The sequence below is a fragment of the Corvus hawaiiensis genome, chromosome 8 (assembly GCF_020740725.1).
Source record: "Corvus hawaiiensis isolate bCorHaw1 chromosome 8, bCorHaw1.pri.cur, whole genome shotgun sequence".
NCBI lineage: Eukaryota > Metazoa > Chordata > Aves > Passeriformes > Corvidae > Corvus > Corvus hawaiiensis.
In genome coordinates this window covers 30,503,503-30,516,447 of record NC_063220.1, presented here as the reverse complement: position 1 = coordinate 30,516,447, position 12,945 = coordinate 30,503,503, and the positions used below count along the sequence as shown (strand labels likewise).

The 12,945-nt window shown below is 40.7% G+C and overlaps 1 protein-coding gene across 33 annotated transcripts in view; it reads left to right on the top strand.

Moving 5' to 3' along the window:
* ANK3 (ankyrin 3) overlaps positions 1-12,945 on the top strand; it is a 347,313-nt gene that overhangs the window by 202,182 nt on the left and 132,186 nt on the right. For all 33 annotated transcript variants that reach the window (XM_048311273.1, XM_048311276.1, XM_048311277.1 and 30 more), the window contains exons 2-5: positions 5,176-5,277; positions 5,743-5,841; positions 6,237-6,335; positions 9,735-9,833. In XM_048311273.1, the coding sequence (XP_048167230.1) occupies positions 5,176-5,277; positions 5,743-5,841; positions 6,237-6,335; positions 9,735-9,833 (399 nt within the window). The remainder of the gene's footprint in view (positions 1-5,175; positions 5,278-5,742; positions 5,842-6,236; positions 6,336-9,734; positions 9,834-12,945) is intronic.

The following is a 12,945-nucleotide window of genomic DNA, read 5'->3' as shown; positions in this document are numbered from 1 at the left end:
AGGCCACTGTAAGCAGAACACAAAGGAAAGAGAGATGAGCATAATAAAATACCACCATTATGGGAGGAGGCCTGTGCACGTTAAAAATAATGGCTTTGCACTTTCAAGGGTTCACTCAATAATAGGTATTCTCTGTTTTCTTAAGGGACCCTCTGTAGTGCAGTGGAAAAACAGGCCAGACCCTGGATTGACAGTCAGTGCAAATTTTCTAATAGTTTTCATCTTTAGCCATGATAAATAGTCTCTTACTTCGCTGGAAGCACTTGAAGAAAAAGAGTGAATATGTATTTGCTAGCGTGAGTCAGCATCAGCATTTTCTGGAGGCATAAGGTAATATCCAAGTGACTTAGGAGTTAGTCTTTGCTGCAATAGAAATATTTTAAACTGTTGTAGCTTTTCCTCAAAATGGGGAAGCAGTTCTCAGGTCCCTGTGCACCACAGAGTCTTCATCTTGTGGCGGGACTAGGGGACCATAAGGTAAAGAAGGGTTGGCAAACAGAGTGCTGCTGCCAGCACAGCTTATTCAGCCTCAGCCCTTTCCTGAGATGTCCCTGGGACGAAGGCTGTTGAAAATGAGCTCCAGACTGGAAAACTGTTGTGTGCTGCAGGCAGCCTGCAGTCTGCAAGCTCATCAGCCTGCTGTACATTAGAGAAGGGGTTTTCTTATAGCATCATACGTTAAAGGGAAATACACAAATCTAAAAGAAATACATATTGCGTAAAACCTGCCTTCAGTAGCCAGTCATCTGCATTTGCACATTTCTTAAAACTAGAAACAGCCCCTTTTTCTTCCAAGAAAGTATGGGGAGAGAGGGGAGAAATCATTCCATCTGTGAAGAAAAAGCTTGATTTTATGTATTCATCAGTACTGGTACTCCCATAAACCCACTGTTTATTAAATACTCTCTGAATAACCATTCCAGAGCTAAATGCTGTGCACGGGATCTGAAGTTTGTCTCTCCAAGAATTAAAACACTTGTAAGAATCTTGATTTTTAATTTTAATCTGCATCTAGAATTTGAAAAGGTAGCAGCCACAGGAAGCCCATGAGGGCGCAGGGAAAGGCTTTGGGGACACAGCCTGACAACAGGGATCCAGTGCAAATGCACAGGAAGGGCTTCAATCTTTGTGGCTGACTGCAAGAGCATCTAAGATTCAGGGTGCTTTGATGTATGTCCCATGCCTGTTGTTCTCTTGATATTTGTTAAGACCACGGAGAATCAAAAGCCAATTTTCATCTTCATTTCATATTTGGATTGATTACAAAAGAAGAGAAAGGGATCTGAACAGGCTGCAAGCATCCAGAATGCTTCTCAGGAATATTGAAGTTTAATTAGTATTGAAGAATAAAGGCATTGGGTCTGGTGGGGGAATGTCCTGTAGACAGAGTGCCTATGTCTGTGTGGGGTTCTTATTTTCCAACACCAGCTGGTTTGGAAGGTGGCAATGGGCATGTGGAGAAGAACTGCCCACAGAGAGGAGCACATGGGTGTCCTGGGCGATGGCTGGAAACCCAAAACCCTTTTCCCCCCCTACTGTGGCTGTTAATGCACTTCATATAGCAGGTCCTTTATCAGTCTTTGAGATGGGCTTCCAGGAATGATGGCAATCCAGAAAAATAATTATTAACATTATTCTTACACTTCATTGATCTTTAAAATCCTCCAGTGATTTGAGCCTAGCTCTGGTGCTGTTTCTGACTGTAACGCTGAGGCAATTTACAGGCTCTAGCAGGGACTCCAAGATGCTCTTTTTTGAACAAAACAGTGCCAATTGCAAATAACGTTTTTCTACTCTACTGAGCTATTTAAAAACAAAAAACCAAACCCAACAAATTTAGGCTTAAAATACAAATGTAAAGTTGGGAAATTTTGGGTTCAGAAACATAAAAGTTGTGGATTGATGTTTTTGATCAATTCCTTTGGTTTTGGATGGAGAGTGTTCATTGGTTCTCCTGATTTTGGAAGTTTACCCCTTAGCAGGGGTACTCAAGACATTTTGCAGGGCAGAAGGTGGCTTGAAAGTCTCTCCTCTATCTGAGCAGGTCTGAAGTCGTGCCTTAGTTATAGGGAAAGTGGAAGCTGGCAATGCTGCTTTTAGAGAGGCTGAAACTGCTTTTGGTTTCCAACAATGTTGTCCCTGTTTTCCCTCTAGTGTTACTGCTTGTTTCTGCTTATGGCAGAGGTGGAAATGGATGGAGAGAATCCCAGAAACCCTGCTGAGCTTCTTGCACAATTGTACACCCTCAGTCTGTTACCCCTCTGTGCAAATCTCAAAGCTCCTGTGCATGGTGGCCCAGAATGGGTGAGCTAACCCCATCTGAGGGCTTTGGACCTTCAGCCAAGGCCAGAAAAAAAAGGTTTTCCCCTTTCTTAAAGCACAGGGATGTGTTCCACTCTGGCTGCTAAGGCAGTTCATGCACTTTCACACATTGGCTCACATCACGTTCAAGTAACTGGAAACCAGTAAGGTGGAAACTGGAAGTGCCAGCTCAGACCAGCTGAACCGAGGGAGGGTTTGGGTCATCGCCAGTGTGCTGTTAAAGGCAGCTTCTCTGAGTGCTTCCCAGTTGCTGGTGTCATGCCTGCATGTGTCAGTGCTGCTTTTCTTGCACAGTGCCCTTGTGCTTGAGCACTAGGAGTCCAGGCTGAAAGGTGAGTGGGATGCTGGGCCCAGCACCACACTGACCCCGCTGCTCGGATGGCAGCCTGGCTGCCGGTGTCAGTGGCGTGTCTGGACACTTTTAGCTGTTTTGGAGTGAGTTTTGAGGGATGGCTAGCAAAGGAGGACTTGCTGTTAGCTTGAGGGATTTCAGGAGTGGATTTGTGCACCACTTAGCAGCACCTGAGATAGCTTGGTTTGAGACATTTTTATTTTGCCTCAAGGCTGGGACTGTGACCTGAACTTTATCATTCCTCCTGTTAGTGAACAAGTGCTTCCAAGAGTCCTTAAGTCTTCCAAGAATCCTTAAGTCCAAAAGTCACGCCCAACTCTGTAAAAGACACAGACATTGCTCTCCCTCCACAGTGAAACTGTAGTTAGTGATTAACGTGATTATCAGCTATTTATTGCTCCTTGTGCCTCTCCCCCTGCATTTTGTTTGAGCAGATTGGATTAGGATGTGTCTGCGGACGAGCAGCGTTCCTTGTCTGGTGTGTATTAATGCGCCTGGCGGAATCTGATTTTCCAGAGCGAGCGGCTCTGGCACATCCCTTCCCTACCCAGGAGCAGCTGTAAACAGCTGATGTTAATTCTGTCCCCTTGCTGACTGTGCCAAACAGAGATGCCATTGCCCTCTGACAAAAAGGCTCCCGCTCTATTGAGTCCCTCATACCTTTAATAATGCTGATAAAATGCTGACCTGTTTTTTACCCCAGTGACTGCTGTTGCTAAGCACTGAGAATATGACCTGTCTCCTGTAATAATCTGCATTGCACAATTCAGATGATCTCCCAAATGAAAGCAGCTCTCAAGGCAGCTTTTCTTCCCCATGGTCTTTACAGTTATGACCGTGTGCTTTGCAGCAGCACCTTGTTTTTGGTGAAGCTTAACCAAACACCAGTATTTGGGGGCTGTTTTGTTGGAAGGACGTTGCAGAAGCTGGTTTGTGATGATCAGTGTGGCATGCTTGGAAAAGAGCGATAAAGAGCAGGGAAGAATGTAAGCTGGTGACTTGTCACTGCAAAGTGGAATGCCAAGTGTGCAAAACTCGGGAGAAAACAGGGAGTTCATAAGTATTGGTTCGTAAGTAATGGTCCTCTTCGTAGAAGTGAGATCTTGTTGTAGTGGAAGTACTGGTGAAATGGTCTTGTAGCTTGTATGGGTACAAGGAGAAAACCAGATTTCCTACACACTTACCATTTCGGTGTTGTCGAGCCCAAGATTGCTTCATCCTGCACATGAAAGTGGCTCCCCATGGGCTTGGAGCAATGCTTGAACACAACATCCAGTTTGCAGTGGCTGTATCGACAGGAGAGGAGAAAACTCTACAGCAAATCCAGAAATTTGGAATTAAAATATATATATTTATATTTGAGCAACAGATAAGTAACTGAGCTTTGGTGCCAGGGTGCTTTGTATTCCTCTTAGCACTCACAACCTTTATTGTTTAGTCTAAAGGTAGTTGTTGCACTCTTTCAGAAATGTGAAAAGATCACAATGCACTGGTAGCTGCAATGATGTAAGCCTGGGATGAAATGATACTGAGAGTGAAAGAACCCAGACAATTCCTGCTATACCAATCTAGAAGAGGGCACAAAAAATGTGTTGACTGCCCAACATGCCAGGGAAAGCTGTGGCACAGATAAAATCAAAGATTATGTGATTTGTCCCTCTTGAAAGCTAACCCAGTTCATTCCATTTGCTCCAAGGCAGGATCAGCATTATCTAAACTGTCCTCCATGGATATTTGCATAACTTGTTAAAACCCTCTGGGGATGGGACTTGCTCTCAGTGATTCCTTCCTGACTTAACCAACATTTCTGCTGTCCTTATGTTCAAAGCTGAAGTCATCATGAAGTAAATTTCCATAGCTATCTTTAATGCGAAGTCTGACAAAAAGGAAAATGCAGTTTATGTAATGGCACTGTACCTAGAGATTTCTGGCTTCTTCATTGAATGTAGACAGATGTTGTCAATAAAATGTACTATAAAATGAAGGATGGAGAAAATAAACCAAAATGTTAGCAGACATGAGATTTTGAAATGTGTTCATTTGTAGCACTATGGGGTTTTTAATTCCACTAATCCAGTCCTTCAAGGTTGAGTATTCTGATTTTTTTTTTTAAATCTCTCATGTTAGTTCTCACAGCACTGGTCAGCTCTGTTCAGCTTGGACATTGAAAGTGGTGTGGCACCTTTGGAAAGAGCAGCGTGGTTTCCATGCAGGCCAGTGCTGAGCTTCCCCTTGTTTGTGTGCCATGCTGGGTGCCAGATGTGTCCCTGGCTGCTGGCCTTGCGTGTGAGACAGTGCTCCATAATTCATGTTCATGAGTGAAGTCGAGCCTCGTGCTGCCTGCTCAGGATTTGACCCACATTTGATAAGGTGGTTTGGGATCTTTGTGTCTAGTTAAGTGGATGTACAATATGTTGTATCATTAATAATTCCTTTGCCACCAAAATGTGGTTTTATACTGTGCCTTAATTTCTAATGGGACTTTTCTTTTTTTCTTGTAGTCTGACACAAATGCAAGTTACCTGAGAGCAGCTCGAGCTGGCAACTTGGAAAAAGCTCTTGACTACTTAAAAAATGGAGTGGACATCAACATTTCAAATCAGGTTGAAAAATATTTTGGTCAAATTTTCTGGATAAATACCTTTCTCACTGTTGCTCAAATTTCTCTTTATATTTGAACTTCATGTCAAAGATAACTTTGTGGTTTTTGATGAACCATGTTTACATATCTTACCCAATGAAAACTTTTTATTTTAACCCTTTACTCAGACACCATTTCACTTGCACTTGGAGAATGTGCTATTCAACCTTATCTTTCATTCTGTTTGTATTGCATTAGATCATGGAACAGTACACAGAGCTTGAGACCCCAGAGCCAGTATATCTTGACTTAATTCTTACTCTGTCCTTATAATCTAGCTCTTGTAAAGTTTACCTAAGTGTAGCTTTTTGTAAGCAGTCCTCTCAGTGGGATAATAATAATTTGTCTCCTCTTTGCTTGGTAAACTGGAAAACCTTTGGTAATCCCTCTAATTGCTTTTCTTTTTCCCCTTCCTTTTTTAAATCAGAATGGGTTGAATGCTCTCCATCTCGCTTCCAAAGAAGGGCACGTAGAAGTTGTCTCTGAGCTCATCCAGCGAGGTGCCAGTGTGGATGCGGCCACAAAGGTCAGTCAGGCCTATCTGGTTGTTCCCTTGTTCACGCTGCTGGCCTGTGCACAAGGTGTTGGCCAAGTGATTACAGACTGTGCTGCAGCAGTAATTGCCCATTTTCCACTGCTAGGGCGGGGTTTCAATAATTGTTTAATAGAAACAATGATAGCAGATGATAGTAAATGTCACAGATTGCTAGGGAGATTTCCTGAACAAACTGTGGATTCCTGTTTTGGTTTCTGTCCATGCCATGTCTTCTAGAATAACACACCCATTAGAAGTATTCAGTTTAAGAGTATTTTGTTGCAAGAAATACTATATTCTAAAGTGGGAGGTGTTCTTGATTGTACTGTTATGTATTCATGCTCAGGTTTTGTACCCTTTTCAAGTGTCACTGTCTCTAATTCCAGAAAGGAAACACAGCATTGCACATAGCATCCCTCGCTGGACAAGCAGAAGTCGTCAAAGTGTTGGTCACGAATCGGGCCAATGTCAATGCACAGTCTCAGGTACAGTCGTATGTCCCTGTACCGACAACTTTGCTGACATTAAAATTGTTCTCCTCCTAGAAACTCTGATATTAGCAAGTATATTTGGTAGATCTTACTGTGTTAATGTTGGCTCTTGAAAGTAGGGTTGATAGTCAGTGAGATGAACCTCAGATCTGCCCTAGGAGTGTCCTACAAGCTGCTGCTTGTTAGAGCTGGAAGAGACGGTGATAGAACAGGAGAGTGGGAGAGAACGTTTTCAAAGGATCCTGTTTCACATAATTCACTGTCTCAGGCTTAATTGAACCCATCCCCTTTCCTTGCACAAGGAGGTACTGCAGGCATATGCAGAGTTTGTAGGTTTGGTTCAAGTCCTTTGAATGAACGTTTAGGTCAACTATAGAGAATTTGAAATACAAGAAAACAGCGCTGGTGCTACAAGCACAGCAGTAAAACAAAACAGAGAATCACTGGCTCAAACAATGCATAAACTACAGATTGTTGAAAGTTAGGCAGCTGTGCCAGCAGTGTCCTGCAAGAGCCACCCTGTTCCTGTTCTCCCTGTTCAGGGGCTGGCAGGCAGTGTCAGAGAAGAGACAGTCTTCTCATCTGGCCCAGGATTACCATTTTTCTGTATTATAAAGATGTGGGCATGAAAATAAATGTTTGTTTAAAAAAATAACATTTTAAAGGAGGAGGGTGGGATTTTTTATTGGTCTCTCAAATAATAGGAACAAAAAATAACGGGATCTGTTTCAAGAAGTTAGTTAGTTAGTTGTGGTCTATATTTCATGGGTTTTTCACCTAAATGAAAGAAATAAATGACTCAGTTCTTCTTTCTTACTCTTTTATACTAGCTTGATACAGCAATATTTGGAACCATATAACTTAAGTTTAAAGAGAACAACAACAACAAAAAGTATTTTTAGGTAAAATCTCCCATGGCTGTTAAGAAGTAAAATAAAGCAGAAATATTAGCTATGCTTTTCCTGTTAAAGAAATTAAGATGGAATTGACAGAATCTTTTCTGCTTGTGTTTGAGAACTTGTGTATTCAACCCTGAAACTAAAAATAATCTGAGATTGTAAACATCTTATATAACTGCATTGTCCATACACCCTAAGGTTTTGCCACATGTTACTCTTACTTTGCTAACGTAAAAGAATTAAAGATTTGTTTCTCCCCCACCCCATGATGGAGGCCTTTGAAGTCTTTACTTGGAACACCCATGTAACACATCTTCTGGCCATTCCACATCAATACCTGGCAGTGAGATGTCCCAGCTGGGGTTTGTCTTTTGAGGAGGTCCCTGGTGCTCCCTGTTATCAAACTGCCCCTGGACCAGCTTTGTCTGTGGTATTGAGCTTCCCTTGAGCTTTTTCTCCTCTTTCCGTGGAGGTAACAGCTCTTCCATGCTAACAGTGCCAGTGTTAGGCCTTCTTCAACCAAATCTTCCTGCCTGTAAAAAAAACCAAAAAGCAAACCGTAAATTTGTGCTGAGTCTGAATTTTGCACTTCTTCTAAGGGCTATTTATTATTACTGAAGACAAAATGCTTTTTTCAGACTTGTGGCTTTCTGGTAATTCCAGCCTCTTTGTAAAGAGAAAAGAAAATGTAAAATATGGGGTGGAAAGATGTTTAAAACTCTACAAAATTTAACATAGGAGAAAAGGTTCTGCTCTGCCTCCAAATGCTAATAATATTTGGTCCTGAGAACTTTTGCCTATTAATTGTTTTATGAAACTAGCAGTTAGGTGGTGTTTCCTACTTCCTTTCTAAAAGCAAATGTTTGAAAGTAAAAAAAAAAAAAAATCAATCTTTATTTCTAGCTGAGTTAGTAAATAGATACAGAGTATGCCATGAAATGATGGGGACAAATGCCAGACTGCTGTTCACTGTAAAAACTTGTAGTGTGACATATGAGGTACCTTAGCAAGTGCTTCCTGGCTTCTTTTCTTTTCAATTAAGTACAATTTTGACTGTATGGTTACTGAAGTGTTCAACCTCTGTCCTGGAGAGTGCATTAACACACTGCTAGCCTTGGGCTTGGGCTCTGTGAGCCCTTCAACCCCTTCTTTGTGCTTGTAGCGATGCTTTCTTGAAGAGAGATCAAAATATCAAAGTCCTGGAACAGCAGCAGGCCCTGCTGCCTGTGCAGGCCTTGTAAACATGTGGCTTCACAGCTGCTCGGTGTCTCACTGGTGGTAAAGTTCCTCTTGGATCAAACATCCGTTTCCTCTGCAGCTGTCCTTTGTTGCGACCTCCTCTTTGTCCCTGCTGCCAGCGTGGCCGCGTGCTTGGCCTCGGGTCACCTGTGCTCTCCTGTGCCCGGTGCTGGATGTGTGCCCTGCCCCTCTGCCCCGCTGCTCTGACTGGCAGATGTCTCTCAGCTGTTCCCACTGCGCTCCTACAGCTCAGCCCAATTTCACTGCCATAGGTCTGAAGCTGTGGTCTCCCTACCTCTCACCAGAGCCCAGTTTTTTGTTTGATGTAAATATGTGGCCAAACTTCCCTCAGCTCATCTCTTTTCAGCCCCATTGTTTTTTGCAAAATCTAGGTCACTATCCTGTCTAACTGTGGCAGAGATTTCAGAAATTCTTAGAACAATAGGTAAAAAATACATTGCTTTAATATTAATCCCAAAAAATTCTATTTCTGACAGGCTGTGACCTGTTTACAATTAAGGTAAAGACAGAAGCATTGATTGTAAGAGGAAGGCATTCACCAACGAATGAGTTAAACTCTGTAGCTTCTAATACTTGTATTGCATTGATAGAAATCACTCACGTAAGCATAATTTGAGAGATGCTCTAATGTGGTCAGGAACACTGCTAAACCTCTGTCTCAAACTGCTGAGAACCAACGATCCTCACATCTCCTGGTGCCTGAAATATGAAGTAGCTCAGTGCCCACAAGCAGACTGTGCTCAGAAGGCAGCTCTTTGAGGAGATAGAAGGCAGAAGTAGCTGGCACAAGTGAAAGAGAAGTCAAAGCTAATGGAAAGAAGAGGAAAAAAAAGTCGATTACTCCGAAGAGTCACTGCTCTTGCTTTCACTACAGACCTGTATTGTATTTCCCTGTCCCGTTTTGCATTTCCAGTGCTGTGGCTATCAGGAATCAGAGCTCATTGCCACCAAATAATCTGTCCAGACTGATTTTTAGTTTGACTTCACAACAGATATGAAAGGAATTGTTCTCGCTTAGCTGTGGGAATTGTATCTGGTCAGCTGAAAGATTCCTCTGTGTCCTTTTAAATATTACCCTTCTCTCATCTTCACTTAAGCCAGTGTAGATCATGCCATTAACTGGTCTGTGAGCTAACAGTTTTTTTGCTTTTCACCCAATCTGCCTTCATTTGACAGATCTGTGGTATGTATAAGATGTTTGTGGGGTGTTAACACTTTTGTTTTCGTATTTCAGAATGGCTTCACTCCACTGTATATGGCAGCCCAAGAAAACCACCTGGAGGTTGTTAAGTTTCTTCTTGACAATGGTGCCAGTCAAAGCCTTGCCACAGAGGTAAAAGTTTGAATTTCACACTTTATGAACAAAGCAAAATGTGCTTCAGCAGTGATTTCTGCCAGAGTATATCAAACTAGTCTTTTAAATACAAAATTAAAGATTAATAAAAAGCTGTCTCTGTGAAGTGTGCTAATGAATAGAGTTACGGGCTTTTCAGCAATTTAAACTATCTCTTGCCATTTCTGAAATTAAAAAAAATTACTTTAACTAGAGACAGTTCTAAATATAGATGTGTTCTTAGTCATAACTGCTAATCTTTCAGGTTAAGTGCTCACACAGGGAAGCTGTGTGTATAATATAAAAGTTCTTTGTGCTTTCAGTAAAAATAGTGAGCAGTGAGAAGGGCGGCAACTATAAGGCAAGAGCAGCTGTTCACCTGTGCTTTGGGCCAGCACTGGGATATCAGAGAGAACCCAGGGTTACTTGGGGTTTGGGGCATTTCCTGCGTTGCTTCATTACTGAGTTGGTACCCTCCCTGTGGTACCTGGTTACCCCACCTGGTGCTGCAGGGAGCATTTCAAGCTGACAGAAAGATACAGGATCCACCCTCAAAGGTGTTCTGTGATCTTTCTAGAGGAACACTTCGTATTTCTTTCTTTAAAAAGTAATTCTAACTCGAAAAAGACAACCTGTGAGGAAAATAAATAACAAATATATTAATAGTTGTAAATGTATGGCATTGAGAAAGGTGTTGAATCTGATGAATTTTCAGTTGCCTTATTACCAGGATTTTGCAACCAAAATGTAAAAAAGTAGTTCAGGATGTGCTCTCTTTAATATTTATTGAATTCTAATTGCTCTACCAGTACTGTTCTGTGAAGGAAATAATGCTTATTTGAAAAATATGAACTGCACAATTAGTTCATTGCCACTATACCTCATAGTATCACTGTATAATGGTGTAAAAAGGAAATCTTATTCTTTTGAAGTCAACACTGTAAAAATGAATCGCTAATGGATCGAAACTATGTTTCCAAAATCACTAAAAGTTAGTTATAACTAGAGATGTGCATACCACTTTCTGGAAATGCTCAAAGATATGAAAGTCAAGAAATACCAAAATGAAGTACTTTACATCTGGAAAATTAGTTGAAAATTAGTTTTCAGAGGACTATTTCTACTTCTTTATAAAAACTTGGAAAGAAAGAAGACATAGACCTCCTAGAGATGTACAGCAGGTTCTGAATTCTGAAAATACTCTTGCCACTGTATGATTTTCTGAGAACAGATTTTTTAAAAAGTTTTGAATGGGTACTTGGTTCTTTTTCTTTGGTATTGTTTTTCCCTTGAGCACTGTATGTCAGTTTAGGTTGAGCTTTTTTCCAACTCAGCTTGATGATAAGGTGCAATCTAATTTTATCCATGAGAATTCCTTTGAAGATACCAGACTACATAACAGTGGTTTCTTTATTGCCTTCCTTGTTTGAGATAGTTGTTTATGGGTTCTTTCTTACTTTCTCTCTTGGTACAGGTTTTCATGTAAATCCAATTTCTCTCTATCATTCTAAGTGCAAAAACTTTTGTAACTAAAGGATTGCCACTTAGCTAAATATTCTTTAAAATTAACTATTTAATCATGGTGTTTTAATCTAATTAAAGGAAAACAGTTGGTTCTATTTCCTGTAAGAAAAGACATTGTAGGTGTCTACACCACCTTTCTGTGAAGTGGCTGAATTTTCTGATGTGTAAATAGAGCAGGAAGCCAAAAACTCCAGTTTCTCCAGGCAAGAGCCCCCATTTCTGCAGGTACAGCAGAGCAGTATTGCCAGAGCCCTCTTGTGGGGATGCTCAGCGAGGGTTTTTGGCCGTCAGGACTGACGAGCATCTTTCATACCCCGTGCCCCTCTGCCTGTGGCTGTTTGACCCCAGGAGCTGCTCGTGGCCTGGGACTGCAGCCCAGAGCCTGCCCCAGTTCTGGGGAGATGCAGGCAGCAGGGAAACCTGCGTAAATGAGCATAAAACTCCTCGGGCTGGGGGGTGGACCTTGCTTGTTAGGACCCAGGAATTTCAGTGATTTTCTTGGGTTTTCTTCCCCTCAAAAATTTTGAAAACACTCTTTTTCAGAACCCCTCCTGTTTCTCATCCTAAATAGAGGTGTTCTTTATTTTGAAGTTAGAGAGAGAAATTTGTTACTGAAAACATAACTTTTCATTCCTAAAGTTAAAAAGTTAACACTTCAACTCTGCACTGTTGACATAGAGTGAGGATCTACCTTTTTCTGTCACTGCTGAACTTTTATTTCACAGTTACATGGTTTCACTATGACAGCAGTAGTCGAAAAGTGAAAGAATGCGTTTGCTTGCTAAGCTGCAATGAGGTTTGGTGATACAGACTTTGGATATATTCATCAGGAGACAAATGGAATAAATAAATATCTCAAGTAGTTTTTCTTTGTGATTTTTTGGACTGCTTTATGGGTATTATCGTGGGTAAAGATGGATGTGCTCCTGGGTTGCAATGACAAATGTTTGGAAAGGAGCAGAATGTAAATGACGACGCCTTCATTCTTTAGTTTTCTAAGAATCCGTAAAATAAAATTAAAATTAAAGACATAAAATTATAAATCCCAGACTGTACTTTTTATGTGTTTGAAGAATCTGCTCTAAAATCTGTTAAATAAAAACCTTCTGTTTTTCAGGGGTTTTATTCTCCATTGATTTGGTTATTAGCAAATCTGAAAGGAAATAACTATTTCTTGTAAGAGGATTGTCTGTCAAATTATATAAATTTTCATAAACAAAAATTGTAGCAGAACATCAGTACACTAGAAGAATGTGGTATTCTTAATCAATTATTATATTTTAAACCCACATATAAAATATATTAGAGGATAGAGCTCAAGTGTTTTGTTTGTTTTGGTTTGTTTAGTTGTTTGGAGTTTTTTTTAAATAATTATAAAAATGTAGATTATAATCTGTAAGGAATGGATGATAATTTACTATTAAGACATCATTAGCAATTGTAATTTTAATATTCTGGCTTTTTATACATTTTTATATAATTAAGCACTTACATAAATAAGTATCTGTATAATTAACTGTGAGTTTGTGAGTAATTTCACGCTTTTTTTTTTTCCTCGAGTCTCAGTCATTTGTGTCTTACAATTTTA